At 43.9% G+C, this 17,470-nt stretch overlaps 1 protein-coding gene across 1 annotated transcript in view; it reads left to right on the top strand.

The window, feature by feature from the left end:
- SEZ6L2 (seizure related 6 homolog like 2) overlaps nucleotides 1-17,470 on the top strand; it is a 165,414-nt gene that overhangs the window by 75,917 nt on the left and 72,027 nt on the right. Inside the window, exon 7 of the mRNA XM_053694166.1 lies at nucleotides 4,853-5,104. Within this exon, the coding sequence (XP_053550141.1) occupies nucleotides 4,853-5,104 (252 nt within the window). The remainder of the gene's footprint in view (nucleotides 1-4,852; nucleotides 5,105-17,470) is intronic.

The raw sequence follows: 17,470 nt of genomic DNA on the forward strand, positions 1-17,470 counted from the left end.
AAATCTACCACAAGATATGGAGTAAATATCTTTATTGGTGTGAATCCAGGAATTACTCATGGAGTAAGGTTAGGATTCCTAGAATATTGTCTTTTCTCCAAGAGGGCTTGGACAAAGGATTATCAGCTAGTTCCTTAAAGGGACAGATTTCTGCTCTGTCTATTCTTTTGCACAAGCGTCTGGCAGAGGTTCCAGACGTCCAGGCATTTTGCCAGGCTTTGGTTTGAATTAAGCCTGTGTTTAAACCTGTTGCTCCCCCGTGGAGCTTAAACTTCTTAAGGTTCTTCAAGGAGTTCCGTTTGAACCCCTTCATTCCATTGATATTAAACTTTTATCTTGGAAAGTTCTGTTTTTGATGGCTATTTCCTCGGCTCTGAGAGTCTCTGAGCTATCTGCCTTACAATGTGATTCTCCTTATTTGATTTTTCATGCAGATAAGGTAGTTCTGTGTACCAAACCTGGGTTTTTACCTAAGGTGGTTTCTAACAAGAATATCAATCAAGAGATTATTGTTCCATCGTTGTGCCCTAATCCTTCTTCAAAGAAGGAACGTCTTTTACATAATCTGGACGTAGTCTGTGCCTTGAAGTTTTACTTACAAGCTACTAAGGATTTTCGTCAAACATCTTCCCTGTTTGTCGTTTACTCTGGACAGAGGAGAGGTCAAAAAGCTTCGGCAACCTCTCTTTCCTTTTGGCTTCGGAGCGTAATACGCCTAGCCTATGAGACTGCTGGACAGCAGCCCCCTGAAAGGATTACAGCTCATTCTACTAGAGCTGTGGCTTCCACCTGGGCCTTCAAAAATGAGGCCTCTGTTGAACAGATTTGCAAGGCTGCGACTTGGTCTTCGCTTCACACTTTTTCAAAATTTTACAAATTTGATACTTTTGCTTCTTCGGAGGCTGTGTTTGGGAGAAAGGTTCTTCAGGCAGTGGTTCCTTTCGCTTAATCCTGCCTTGTCCCTCCCATCATCCGTGTACTTTAGCTTTGGTATTGGTATCCCATAAGTAATGGATGATCCGTGGACTGGATACACTTAACAAGAGAAAACATAATTTATGCTTACCTGATAAATTTATTTCTCTTGTAGTGTATCCAGTCCACGGCCCGCCCTGTCCTTTTAAGGCAGGTCTAAATTTTAATTAAACTACAGTCACCACTGCACCCTATGGTTTCTCCTTTCTCTGTTTGTTTTCGGTCGAATGACTGGATATGACAGTTAGGGGATGAGCTATATAGCAGCTCTGCTGTGGGTGATCCTCTTGCAACTTCCTGTTGGGAAGGAGAATATCCCATAAGTAATGGATGATCCGTGGACTGGATACACTACAAGAGAAATAAATTTATCAGGTAAGCATAAATTATGTTTTTTTGCCCTATAACTTACAAAAAAAGCAAAGGACATGTAAACATTGGGTATTTCTAAACTATGGACAAAATTTAGAAACTATTTAGAATGGATGTTTTTTGGTGGTTGTAGATGTGTAACAGATTTTGGGGGTCAAAGTTAGAAAAAGTGTGTTTTTTTTATATTCTTTCCTAATATTTTATATTTTTTTTATAGTAAATTATAAGATATGATGAAAATAATGGTATCTTTAGAAAGTCCATTTAATGGCGAGAAAAACGGTATATAATATGTGTGGGTACAGTAAATGAGTAAGAGGGAAATTACAGCTAAACACAAACACTGCAGAAATGTAAAAATAGCCATTGTCATTAAGGGTAAGAAAATTGAAAAATGGTCCGGTCATTAAGGGGTTAAGACCCCATTTCTATTTGCCTCCTGCCTTTTTTCTATGTCAGAGGGCTATGCTATTTGCATTTTTTCCCATTCCTGAAACTGCCATATAAGGAAATTGATAATTTTGCTTTATATGTTGTTTTTTTCTCTTACATTTGCAAGATATATCAATCTGATCCTGTCTCAGAAATCACTGATGGAACCCTGCAGCCTGATAACAGTTCTACCAAAGCTAAGTGCATTTGTAAACTTGTGGCGGTTATACCTCCAGCTGTGGTTTGTAATGGTTGTCATGATAAACTTGTACATGCAGAGAATGTATCCATCAGTTGTAGTTCATTATCTGTTACTGTTCCCTCAACATCTAATGCACAAGATATACCTGTAAATTTAAAATAGTTTATTTCTGATTCTATTCAGAAGGCTTTGTCTGCCATTCCGCCTTCTAATAAACGTAAAAGGTCTTTTAAAAATTCTCATAAGGTTGATGAAATTTCAAATGACCAGCAACGTACTGAATTATCCTTCTCTGACGAGGATCTATCTGATTCAGAAGATCCTGCCTCAGATATTGACTCTGACAAATCCTCTTATTTATTTAAAATGGAGTATATTCGTTCTTTGTTAAAAGAAGTGTTGATTACATTAGATATGGAGGAAACTAGACCTCTTGATATTAAAACTAGTAAACGTTTAAATTCTGTTTATAAACCTCCTGTGGTTATTCCAGAGGTTTTTCCTGTTCCTGATGCTATTTCTGATATGATATCTAAAGAATGGAATAGGCCTGGTACTTCTTTTATTCCTTCTTCAAGGTTTAAAAAAATTGTATCCTTTGCCAGCAGTTAGATTGGAGTTTTGGGAAAAGATCCCCAAAGTTGATGGGGCTATCTCTACTCTTGCTAAACGTACTACTATTCCTACAGAAGATAGTACTTCTTTTAAAGATCCTTTAGATAGGAAACTTTGTTAAATCTATGTCTTTAGCTTTTTTAGGGGATTTTTCTTTTTCTTTAGCACATCTTTTTTTTCCCCCTGCTCCTTTTATGGCTCTTATTCCTTTTTCTTATCTCACTTTGCTTGGCTATACGTTAGACCAAGGTTTGTGTGAGATGGGAGGGGTTTTATAGGGCTCTTGAGGTTTGGGAATATGTACCTCCTCCTAGTGGTAGAAAAGAGTAATTCCCAGGAGTAATGGATTGTGGACTCTTACCACCATGAAGTAAATTAATTTATCAGGTACACATAAATTATTTTTTCACTCAACCTTAACTCCACTTTTTCCTGGGAGCCTCAAAAAATTGTGCAGCAGGCCCCATGTGGCTCTTAAGCCACCAGTTGGCTATCCCTTCTCTAGCTTGGGTTCTTCCAGGTACAGGGAACCTGTGGAATATTTTTAAGAGAGGAAGGGTATCTCATCAAGTCATACTGCCTTTGTCACACCCCACAAGGTCAGATGCACCAGTCTGTCTAAACTGAGGTGCTTTATATTGCATTCTGCAAATAACAACTTGTCCAGTATTTTCCATCACTGCAGCTGTGTTCTAATCCTGTCACTTTAATGGTAAATTGCATTAATGGTGAGCAGAATTGAATAAAAGCAGTTTCTTTGTTTTTCTATATTTCCTGCATTGTTTTATGGAATTTTTATAGTCAGAAGGACCAGGGGGTGCAAATGTTTATACTGCGTACTGGACTAAATACATCTGGCCAGGGGTCATTTAAAAAAAAAAAAAGTCTTCATTCATCACCAATGGTAATGACAGGGTATACTGTGCAGCAATCTGTATTATTCACCATGAAACCTCGGAACACTGCCTCAGTTTGTAACTTTGTGAAAATGGCCACACTTTTGTCTTCAATAATTTTATATCAACCCCAGAAAGGAAACCCTAGCAAGGCTTTTGTGCTGCAGATTAATGACTTTCTGCGCAGGATGCCAGTGTTCTTGGTGGTCTACTTCATTGGGAATCAATGTTCTCAGTGGTCTAGTTCATTGGGTGTCAACATTCTCATTGGTCTACTTCATTAGGTGCCAGCATTCGCGGAGGTCTACTTCATTGGTTGCCAGAATTCTTGGTGGTCTACACCATTGGGTTCCAGTGTTTCCAGTGGTCTAGTTCATTGGTTGACAGTGTTCTCAGTGGTCTAGTTCATTGGTTGACAGTGTTCTAGGTGGTCTACTTCTTTGAGTGGCAGCATTCCCTGTGGTCTACTTCATTGGGTGCCTGAATTGTCAGTGGTCTTGTTCATTGGGTGTCAGCATACTTAGTGGTATAACTCAAAGGGTGCCTGAATTCTCAATGGTATACTTCATTGGGTGCCAGCATTCTTTGGGGTCTACTACCTGAAGTAAACCATTATTATTAATAGTATATAACAGAACTACATAAAGAACTCCACTATGTGTTCACTATCAGCTCCGCACTTAAACAATATCTGACATGACTTTTATTTTATGTACCCAAGTCTATTATATGAGGGATTTAGAGCACCCACACTATCCGTCATACAGATGTCAGAGCACCCTAGACTATCACTTAAACGCTAAAAATAATTTTGAACTTGTAATAAGAGCATAAAAATAGAAGTGCTATTAGTTGAGCTTAAGCAATGTTATTGCACAATAGTGCTAATATTTCTGCTGTTCAATTGTAATCTAGGCCTATATGTATACCATTGTTTCAATCACTGCTGCCATATATTGATGAAGACACATGCACGCTCCTGAACCTACTGTCATGGAAAGGAGCTAAGTCTTTACCAAAACATACCACGATAAAAAAATAAATTTGATGATAGAAGTAAATTGTAATTTTTTTTTAAAAATTGTACACTCCATCAGAATCAGGATAGTTTAATGTTGACTTCCATATCCCTTTAAGTCAGAGTTAGTTGATCTATATTTGACACTTTAGGGAAGGGTTGGTAGTACAGTCTTGCAGTGGAAGGGAAGGGTTGCTGTTGAGCTACCTCTTTACTCACAGTGCCTTGGTGCATGAGTGTGTGAGGGGAGGGGGTTGCTGGCAGATCCACCATGTTTTGTTCTGGTACGGAGCCATCAGCTGTCTGTTGTCTGATCCCAGTAACCTGCTCTTTTTATTCCAGGTACAACATCTGTTCCCACCAGAGCTCCTCCTGTATCACTGGCATCTGAGCTGGAATCAGGAGGGGTCAGTGAGGTATCAGGAGTCCTCACTACAGCTGTAGGTGGCACATTTTCTCTGCCTCCTCCCATCAGTACCCTCAACCCACCTCCGCCTGTGCCAACAGGGGGCCCAGGACCTTCACCTGAGGGGGAGGAAGAAACCACAACTACACTGATCACTACAACAACTGTGACTACAGTACACAGTCCAGGTGAGCAATGAACTGTAGGATGTGCCAGTATACTCAGCTCCATTATCTCATCACCTGTATACTGATAGTGCTCAGCTCCATCATCACCTGTATACTGATAGTGACCAGCTCCATCATCACCTGTATACTGATAGTGACCAGCTCCATCATCACCTGTATACTGATAGTGACCAGCTCCATCATCACCTGTATACTGATAGTGACCAGCTCCATCATCACCTGTATACTGATAGTGACCAGCTCCATCATCACCTGTATACTGATAGGGCCCGGCTCCATCATCAACTTTATACTGATAGTGCCCAGCTCCATCATCACCAGTATACTGATAGGGCCCAGCTCCATCATCACCTTTATAATGATAGTGCCCAGCTCCATCATCACCTGTATACTGATAGTGACCAGCTCCATCATAACCTGTATACTGATAGTGACCAGCTCCATCATCACCTGTATATACTGATAGTCACAAGCTCCATTATCACCTGTATACTGACAGTGCCCAGCTCCATCATCACCTGTATACTGATAGTGACCAGCTCCATCATCACCTTTAAACTGATAGTGACCAGCTTCATCATCACCTGTATACTGATAGTGACCAGCTCCATCATCAACTGTATCCTGATAGTGCCCAGCTCCATTATCACCTGTATACTGATAATGCCCAGCTCCATCATCACCTGTATACTGATAGTGACCAGCTTCATCATCACCTGTATACTGATAGTGACCAGCTCCATCATCAGCTGTATACTGATAGTGACCAGCTCCATCATCACCTATACACTGATAGTGACCAGCTCCATCATCAACTGTATACTGATAGTGACCAGCTCCATCATCAACTGTATCCTGATAGTGCCCAGCTCCATCATCACCTGTATACTGATAATGCCCAGCTCCATCATCACCTGTATACTGATAGTGACCAGCTTCATCATCACCTGTATACTGATAGTGACCAGCTCCATCATCAGCTGTATACTGATAGTGACCAGCTCCATCATCAACTGTATACTGATAGTGACCAGCTCCATCATCAACTGTATCCTGATAGTGCCCAGCTCCATCATCACCTGTATACTGATAATGCCCAGCTCCATCATCACCTGTATACTGATAGTGACCAGCTTCATCATCACCTGTATACTGATAGTGACCAGCTCCATCATCAGCTGTATACTGATAGTGCCCCGCTCCATCATCACCTATACACTGATAGTGACCAGCTCCATCATCACCTATACACTGATAGTGACCAGCTCCATCATCAACTGTATACTGATAGTGCCCAGCTCCATCATCACCTGTATACTAACAGTGTCCAGCTCCATCATCACCTTTAAACTGATAGTGACCAGCTCCATCATCACCTTTAAACTGATAGTGACCAGCTCCATCATCAACTGTATACTGATAGTGCCCAGCTCCATCATCACCTATACACTGATAGTTACCAGCTCCATCATCACCTGTATACTGATAGTGACCAGCTCCATCATCACCTGTATACTGATAGTGCCCAGCTCCATCATCACCTGTATACTGATAGTGCCCAGCTCCATCATCATCTATACACTGATAGTGACCAGCTCCATCATCAACTGTATACTGATAGTGACCAGCTCCATCATCAACTGTATACTGATAGTGACCAGCTCCATCATCAACTGTATACTGATAGTGACCAGCTCCATCATCAACTGTATACTGATAGTGACCAGCTCCATCATCATCTACACACTGATAGTGACCAGCTCCATCATCAACTGTATACTGATAGTGACCAGCTCCATCATCAACTTTATACTGATAGTGCCCAGCTCCATCATCACCTATACATTGATAGTGACCAGCTCCATCATCACCTGTATACTGACAGTGCCCAGCTCCATCATCACCTGTATACTGATAGTGACCAGCTCCATCATCACCTGTATACTGACAGTGTCCAGCTCCATCATCACCTGTATACTGATAGTGACCAGCTCCATCATCACCTGTATACTGACAGTGTCCAGCTCCATCATCACCTGTATACCGATAGTGCCTAGCTCCATCATCCCCTGTATACTGATAATGCCCAGCTCCATCATCACCTGTATACTGACAGTGCCCAGCTCCATCATCACCTGTATACCGACAGTGCCCAGCTCCATCATCACCTATACACTAATAGTGACCAGCTCCATCATCAACTATATACTGATAGTGACCAGCTCCATCATCAACTGTATACTGATAGTGACCAGCTCCATCATCAACTGTATACTGATAGTGACCAGCTCCATCATCATCTACACACTGATAGTGACCAGCTCCCTCATCAACTGTATACTGATAGTGACCAGCTCCATCATCAACTTTATACTGATAGTGCCCAGCTCCATCATCACCTATACATTGATAGTGACCAGCTCCATCATCACCTGTATACTGACAGTGCCCAGCTCCATCATCACCTGTATACTGAAAGTGACCAGCTCCATCATCACCTGTATACTGACACTACGAAGCTCCATCATTTCCTATGTACTGATTGTGACCAGCTCCATCATCACCTGTATACTGACAGTGCCCAGCTCCATCATCACCTGTATACTGACAGTGCCCAGCTCCATCATCACCTGTATACTGATAGTGACCAGCTCCATCATCACCTGTATACTGACAGTGCCCAGCTCCATCATCACCTGTATTCTGACAGTGCCCAGCTCCATCATCACCTGTATACCGACAGTGCCCAGCTCCATCATCACCTATACACTGATAGTGACCAGCTTCATCATCACCTGTATACTGATAGTGACCAGCTCCATCATCACCTGTATACTGATAGTGACCAGCTCCATCATCACCTGTATACTGATAGTGACCAGCTCCATCATCACCTGTATACTGATAGTGACCAGCTCCTCATCACCTGTATACTGATAGTGACCAGCTTCATCATCACCTGTATACTGATAGTGACCAGCTCCATCATCACCTGTATACTGATAGTGACCAGCTCCATCATCACCTGCATACTGATAGTGCCCAGCTCCATCATCACCTATACACTGATAGTGCCCAGCTTCATCATCACCTGTATACTGATAGTGACCAGCTCCTCATCACCTGTATACTGATAGTGACCAGCTCCTCATCACCTGTATACTGATAGTGACCAGCTCCATCATCAGCTGTATACTGATAGTGACAGCTCCATCATCACCTATACACTGATAGTGACAGCTCCATCATCACCTGTATACTGATAGTGACAGCTCCATCATCACCTATATACTGATAGTGACCAGCTCCATCATAACCTGTATACTGATAGTGACCAGCTCCATCATCACCTGTATATACTGATAGTCACAAGCTCCATTATCACCTGTATACTGACAGTGCCCAGCTCCATCATCACCTGTATACTGATAGTGACCAGCTCCATCATCACCTTTAAACTGATAGTGACCAGCTTCATCATCACCTGTATACTGATAGTGACCAGCTCCATCATCAACTGTATCCTGATAGTGCCCAGCTCCATTATCACCTGTATACTGATAATGCCCAGCTCCATCATCACCTGTATACTGATAGTGACCAGCTTCATCATCACCTGTATACTGATAGTGACCAGCTCCATCATCAGCTGTATACTGATAGTGACCAGCTCCATCATCACCTATACACTGATAGTGACCAGCTCCATCATCAACTGTATACTGATAGTGACCAGCTCCATCATCAACTGTATCCTGATAGTGCCCAGCTCCATCATCACCTGTATACTGATAATGCCCAGCTCCATCATCACCTGTATACTGATAGTGACCAGCTTCATCATCACCTGTATACTGATAGTGACCAGCTCCATCATCAGCTGTATACTGATAGTGACCAGCTCCATCATCAACTGTATACTGATAGTGACCAGCTCCATCATCAACTGTATCCTGATAGTGCCCAGCTCCATCATCACCTGTATACTGATAATGCCCAGCTCCATCATCACCTGTATACTGATAGTGACCAGCTTCATCATCACCTGTATACTGATAGTGACCAGCTCCATCATCAGCTGTATACTGATAGTGCCCCGCTCCATCATCACCTATACACTGATAGTGACCAGCTCCATCATCACCTATACACTGATAGTGACCAGCTCCATCATCAACTGTATACTGATAGTGCCCAGCTCCATCATCACCTGTATACTAACAGTGTCCAGCTCCATCATCACCTTTAAACTGATAGTGACCAGCTCCATCATCACCTTTAAACTGATAGTGACCAGCTCCATCATCAACTGTATACTGATAGTGACCAGCTCCATCATCACCTATACACTGATAGTTACCAGCTCCATCATCACCTGTATACTGATAGTGACCAGCTCCATCATCACCTGTATACTGATAGTGCCCAGCTCCATCATCACCTGTATACTGATAGTGCCCAGCTCCATCATCATCTATACACTGATAGTGACCAGCTCCATCATCAACTGTATACTGATAGTGACCAGCTCCATCATCAACTGTATACTGATAGTGACCAGCTCCATCATCAACTGTATACTGATAGTGACCAGCTCCATCATCACCTGTATACTGACAGTGTCCAGCTCCATCATCACCTGTATACTGATAGTGACCAGCTCCATCATCACCTGTATACTGACAGTGTCCAGCTCCATCATCACCTGTATACTGATAGTGCCTAGCTCCATCATCCCCTGTATACTGATAATGCCCAGCTCCATCATCACCTGTATACTGACAGTGCCCAGCTCCATCATCACCTGTATACCGACAGTGCCCAGCTCCATCATCACCTATACACTGATAGTGACCAGCTCCATCATCAACTATATACTGATAGTGACCAGCTCCATCATCAACTGTATACTGATAGTGACCAGCTCCATCATCAACTGTATACTGATAGTGACCAGCTCCATCATCATCTACACACTGATAGTGACCAGCTCCCTCATCAACTGTATACTGATAGTGACCAGCTCCATCATCAACTTTATACTGATAGTGCCCAGCTCCATCATCACCTATACATTGATAGTGACCAGCTCCATCATCACCTGTATACTGACAGTGCCCAGCTCCATCATCACCTGTATACTGAAAGTGACCAGCTCCATCATCACCTGTATACTGACACTACGAAGCTCCATCATTTCCTATGTACTGATTGTGACCAGCTCCATCATCACCTGTATACTGACAGTGCCCAGCTCCATCATCACCTGTATACTGACAGTGCCCAGCTCCATCATCACCTGTATACTGATAGTGACCAGCTCCATCATCACCTGTATACTGACAGTGCCCAGCTCCATCATCACCTGTATACTGACAGTGCCCAGCTCCATCATCACCTGTATACCGACAGTGCCCAGCTCCATCATCACCTATACACTGATAGTGACCAGCTTCATCATCACCTGTATACTGATAGTGACCAGCTCCATCATCACCTGTATACTGATAGTGACCAGCTCCATCATCACCTGTATACTGATAGTGACCAGCTCCATCATCACCTGTATACTGATAGTGACCAGCTCCTCATCACCTGTATACTGATAGTGACCAGCTTCATCATCACCTGTATACTGATAGTGACCAGCTCCATCATCACCTGTATACTGATAGTGACCAGCTCCATCATCACCTGCATACTGATAGTGCCCAGCTCCATCATCACCTATACACTGATAGTGCCCAGCTTCATCATCACCTGTATACTGATAGTGACCAGCTCCTCATCACCTGTATACTGATAGTGACCAGCTCCTCATCACCTGTATACTGATAGTGACCAGCTCCATCATCAGCTGTATACTGATAGTGACAGCTCCATCATCACCTATACACTGATAGTGACAGCTCCATCATCACCTGTATACTGATAGTGACAGCTCCATCATCACCTATATACTGATAGTGACCAGCTCCATCATAACCTGTATACTGATAGTGACCAGCTCCATCATCACCTGTATATACTGATAGTCACAAGCTCCATTATCACCTGTATACTGACAGTGCCCAGCTCCATCATCACCTGTATACTGATAGTGACCAGCTCCATCATCACCTTTAAACTGATAGTGACCAGCTTCATCATCACCTGTATACTGATAGTGACCAGCTCCATCATCAACTGTATCCTGATAGTGCCCAGCTCCATTATCACCTGTATACTGATAATGCCCAGCTCCATCATCACCTGTATACTGATAGTGACCAGCTTCATCATCACCTGTATACTGATAGTGACCAGCTCCATCATCAGCTGTATACTGATAGTGACCAGCTCCATCATCACCTATACACTGATAGTGACCAGCTCCATCATCAACTGTATACTGATAGTGACCAGCTCCATCATCAACTGTATCCTGATAGTGCCCAGCTCCATCATCACCTGTATACTGATAATGCCCAGCTCCATCATCACCTGTATACTGATAATGACCAGCTTCATCATCACCTGTATACTGATAGTGACCAGCTCCATCATCAGCTGTATACTGATAGTGACCAGCTCCATCATCAACTGTATACTGATAGTGACCAGCTCCATCATCAACTGTATCCTGATAGTGCCCAGCTCCATCATCACCTGTATACTGATAATGCCCAGCTCCATCATCACCTGTATACTGATAGTGACCAGCTTCATCATCACCTGTATACTGATAGTGACCAGCTCCATCATCAGCTGTATACTGATAGTGCCCCGCTCCATCATCACCTATACACTGATAGTGACCAGCTCCATCATCACCTATACACTGATAGTGACCAGCTCCATCATCAACTGTATACTGATAGTGCCCAGCTCCATCATCACCTGTATACTAACAGTGTCCAGCTCCATCATCACCTTTAAACTGATAGTGACCAGCTCCATCATCACCTTTAAACTGATAGTGACCAGCTCCATCATCAACTGTATACTGATAGTGACCAGCTCCATCATCACCTATACACTGATAGTTACCAGCTCCATCATCACCTGTATACTGATAGTGACCAGCTCCATCATCACCTGTATACTGATAGTGCCCAGCTCCATCATCACCTGTATACTGATAGTGCCCAGCTCCATCATCATCTATACACTGATAGTGACCAGCTCCATCATCAACTGTATACTGATAGTGACCAGCTCCATCATCAACTGTATACTGATAGTGACCAGCTCCATCATCATCTACACACTGATAGTGACCAGCTCCATCATCAACTGTATACTGATAGTGACCAGCTCCATCATCAACTTTATACTGATAGTGCCCAGCTCCATCATCACCTATACATTGATACTGACCAGCTCCATCATCACCTGTATACTGACAGTGCCCAGCTCCATCATCACCTGTATACTGATAGTGACCAGCTCCATCATCACCTGTATACTGACAGTGTCCAGCTCCATCATCACCTGTATACTGATAGTGACCAGCTCCATCATCACCTGTATACTGACAGTGTCCAGCTCCATCATCACCTGTATACTGATAGTGCCTAGCTCCATCATCCCCTGTATACTGATAATGCCCAGCTCCATCATCACCTGTATACTGACAGTGCCCAGCTCCATCATCACCTGTATACCGACAGTGCCCAGCTCCATCATCACCTATACACTGATAGTGACCAGCTCCATCATCAACTATATACTGATAGTGACCAGCTCCATCATCAACTGTATACTGATAGTGACCAGCTCCATCATCAACTGTATACTGATAGTGACCAGCTCCATCATCATCTACACACTGATAGTGACCAGCTCCCTCATCAACTGTATACTGATAGTGACCAGCTCCATCATCAACTTTATACTGATAGTGCCCAGCTCCATCATCACCTATACATTGATAGTGACCAGCTCCATCATCACCTGTATACTGACAGTGCCCAGCTCCATCATCACCTGTATACTGAAAGTGACCAGCTCCATCATCACCTGTATACTGACACTACGAAGCTCCATCATTTCCTATGTACTGATTGTGATCAGCTCCATCATCACCTGTATACTGACAGTGCCCAGCTCCATCATCACCTGTATACTGACAGTGCCCAGCTCCATCATCACCTGTATACTGATAGTGACCAGCTCCATCATCACCTGTATACTGACAGTGCCCAGCTCCATCATCACCTGTATACTGACAGTGCCCAGCTCCATCATCACCTGTATACCGACAGTGCCCAGCTCCATCATCACCTATACACTGATAGTGACCAGCTTCATCATCACCTGTATACTGATAGTGACCAGCTCCATCATCACCTGTATACTGATAGTGACCAGCTCCATCATCACCTGTATACTGATAGTGACCAGCTCCATCATCACCTGTATACTGATAGTGACCAGCTCCTCATCACCTGTATACTGATAGTGACCAGCTTCATCATCACCTGTATACTGATAGTGACCAGCTCCATCATCACCTGTATACTGATAGTGACCAGCTCCATCATCACCTGCATACTGATAGTGCCCAGCTCCATCATCACCTATACACTGATAGTGCCCAGCTTCATCATCACCTGTATACTGATAGTGACCAGCTCCTCATCACCTGTATACTGATAGTGACCAGCTCCTCATCACCTGTATACTGATAGTGACCAGCTCCATCATCAGCTGTATACTGATAGTGACAGCTCCATCATCACCTATACACTGATAGTGACAGCTCCATCATCACCTGTATACTGATAGTGACAGCTCCATCATCACCTGTATACTGATAGTGACCAGCTCCATCATCACCTGTATACTGATAGTGACCAGCTCCATCATCACCTGTATACTGATAGTGACCAGCTCCATCATCACCTATACACTGATAGTGACAGCTCCATCATCACCTGTATACTGATAGTGACCAGCTCCATCATCACCTGTATACTGATAGTGACCAGCTCCATCATCACCTATACACTGATAGTGAAAGCTCCATCATCACCTGTATACTGACAGGGCCCAGCTCCATCATCACCTGTATACTGATAGTGCCCAGCTCCTCATCACCTGTATACTGATAGTGACCAGCTTCATCATCACCTGTATACTGATAGTGACCAGCTCCATCATCACCTGTATACTGATAGTGCCCAGCTCCATCATCAGCTGTATACTGATAGTGACCAGCTCCATCATCACCTGTATACCGATAGTGACCAGCTCCATCATCACCTGTATACCGATAGTGCCCAGCTCCATCATCACCTATACACTGATAGTGACCAGCTCCATCATCACCTGTATACTGATAGTGACCAGCTCCTCATCACCTATATACTGATAGTGCCCAGCTCCATCATCACCTGTATACTGACAGTGACAGCTCCATCATCACCTGTATACTGATAGTGCCCAGCTCCATCATCATCTGTATACTGATAGTGACCAGCTTCATCATCACCTGTATACTGATAGTGCCCAGCTCCTCATCACCTGTATACTGATAGTGACCAGCTCCATCATCAGCTGTATACTGATAGTGACAGCTCCATCATCACCTATACACTGATAGTGACAGCTCCATCATCACCTGTATACTGATAGTGACAGCTCCATCATCACCTGTATACTGATAGTGACCAGCTCCATCATCATCTGTATACTGATAGTGACCAGCTCCATCATCACCTGTATACTGATAGTGACCAGCTCCATCATCACCTATACACTGATAGTGACAGCTCCATCATCACCTGTATACTGATAGTGACCAGCTCCATCATCACCTGTATACTGATAGTGACCAGCTCCATCATCACCTATACACTGATAGTGAAAGCTCCATCATCACCTGTATACTGATAGTGCCCAGCTCCATCATCACCTGTATACCGATAGTGCCCAGCTCCTCATCACCTGTATACTGATAGTGACCAGCTTCATCATCACCTGTATACTGATAGTGACCAGCTCCATCATCACCTGTATACTGATAGTGCCCAGCTCCATCATCACCTGTATACTGATAGTGACCAGCTCCATCATCACCTGTATACTGATAGTGACCAGCTCCATCATCACCTGTATACTGATAGTGCCCAGCTCCATCATCAGCTGTATACTGATAGTGACCAGCTCCATCATCACCTGTATACCGATAGTGACCAGCTCCATCATCACCTGTATACCGATAGTGCCCAGCTCCATCATCACCTATACACTGATAGTGACCAGCTCCATCATCACCTGTATACTGATAGTGACCAGCTCCTCATCACCTATATACTGATAGTGCCCAGCTCCATCATCACCTGTATACTGACAGTGACAGCTCCATCATCACCTGTATACTGATAGTGCCCAGCTCCATCATCATCTGTATACTGATAGTGACCAGCTTCATCATCACCTGTATACTGATAGTGCCCAGCTCCTCATCACCTGTATACTGATAGTGCCCAGCTCCATCATCACCTGTATACTGATAGTGCCCAGCTCCTCATCACCTGTATACTGATAGTGCCCAGCTCCATCATCACCTGTATACTGATAGTGCCCATCTCCATCATCACCTGTATACTGATAGTGCCCAGCTCCATCATCACCTGTATACTGATAGTGACCAGCTTCATCATCACCTGTATACTGATAGTGACCAGCTCCATTATCACCTGTATACTGATAGTGACCAGCTCCATCATCACCTGTATACTGATAGTGCCCAGCTCCATCATCACCTGTATACTGATAGTGCCCAGCTCCATCATCACCTGTATACTGATAGTGCCCAGCTCCATCATCACCTGTATACTGATAGTGCCCAGCTCCATCATCATCTGTATACTGATAGTGACCAGCTTCATCATCACCTGTATACTGATAGTGCCCAGCTCCTCATCACCTGTATACTGATAGTGCCCAGCTCCATCATCACCTGTATACTGATAGTGCCCAGCTCCTCATCACCTGTATACTGATAGTGCCCAGCTCCATCATCACCTGTATACTGATAGTGCCCAGCTCCATCATCATCTGTATACTGATAGTGACCAGCTTCATCATCACCTGTATACTGATAGTGCCCAGCTCCTCATCACCTGTATACTGATAGTGCCCAGCTCCATCATCACCTGTATACTGATAGTGCCCAGCTCCTCATCACCTGTATACTGATAGTGCCCAGCTCCATCATCACCTGTATACTGATAGTGCCCATCTCCATCATCACCTGTATACTGATAGTGCCCAGCTCCATCATCACCTGTATACTGATAGTGACCAGCTTCATCATCACCTGTATACTGATAGTGACCAGCTCCATCATCACCTGTATACTGATAGTGACCAGCTCCATCATCACCTGTATACTGATAGTGCCCAGCTCCATCATCACCTGTATACTGATAGTGCCCAGCTCCATCATCACCTGTATACTGATAGTGCCCAGCTCCATCATCATCTGTATACTAATAGTGCCCAGCTCCTCATCACCTGTATACTGATAGTGCCCAGCTCCATCATCACCTGTATACTGATAGTGCCCAGCTCCTCATCACCTGTATACTGATAGTGCCCAGCTCCATCATCACCTGTATATACTGATAGTGACCAGCTCCTCATCACCTGTATACTGATAGTGCCCAGCTCCATCATCACCTGTATACTGATAGTGCCCAGCTCCATCATCACCTGTATACTGATAGTGCCCAGCTCCATCATCACCTGTATATACTGATAGTGCCCAGCTCCATCATCACCTGTATACTGATAGTGACAGCTCCATCATCACCTGTATACTGATAGTGCCCAGCTCCATCATCACCTGTATACTGATAGTGACAGCTCCATCATCACCTGTATACTGATAGTGCCCAGCTCCTCATCACCTGTATACTGATAGTGACCAGCTCCATCATCAACTGTATACTGATAGTGCCCAGCTTCATCATCACCTGTATACTAACAGTGACAGCTCCATCATCACCTGTATACTGACAGTGACAGCTCCATCATCAGCTGTATACTGACAGTGACAGCTCCATCATCACCTGTATACTGATAGTGACCAGCTCCATCATCACCTGTATACTGATAGTGCCCAGCTCCATCATCACCTGTATACTGATAGTGCCCAGCTCCATCATCACCTGTACACTGATAGTGACCAGCTCCTCATCACCTGTATACTGATAGTGCCCAGCTCCATCATCACCTGTATACTAATAGTGCCCAGCTCCATCATCACCTGTATACTGATAGTGCCCAGCTCCATCATCACCTGTATACTGACAGTGCCCAGCTCCTCATCACCTGTATACTGATAGTGACCAGCTCCATCATCACCTGTATACT

Source organism: Bombina bombina, chromosome 11 (assembly GCF_027579735.1).
Source record: "Bombina bombina isolate aBomBom1 chromosome 11, aBomBom1.pri, whole genome shotgun sequence".
Lineage (NCBI taxonomy): Eukaryota > Metazoa > Chordata > Amphibia > Anura > Bombinatoridae > Bombina > Bombina bombina.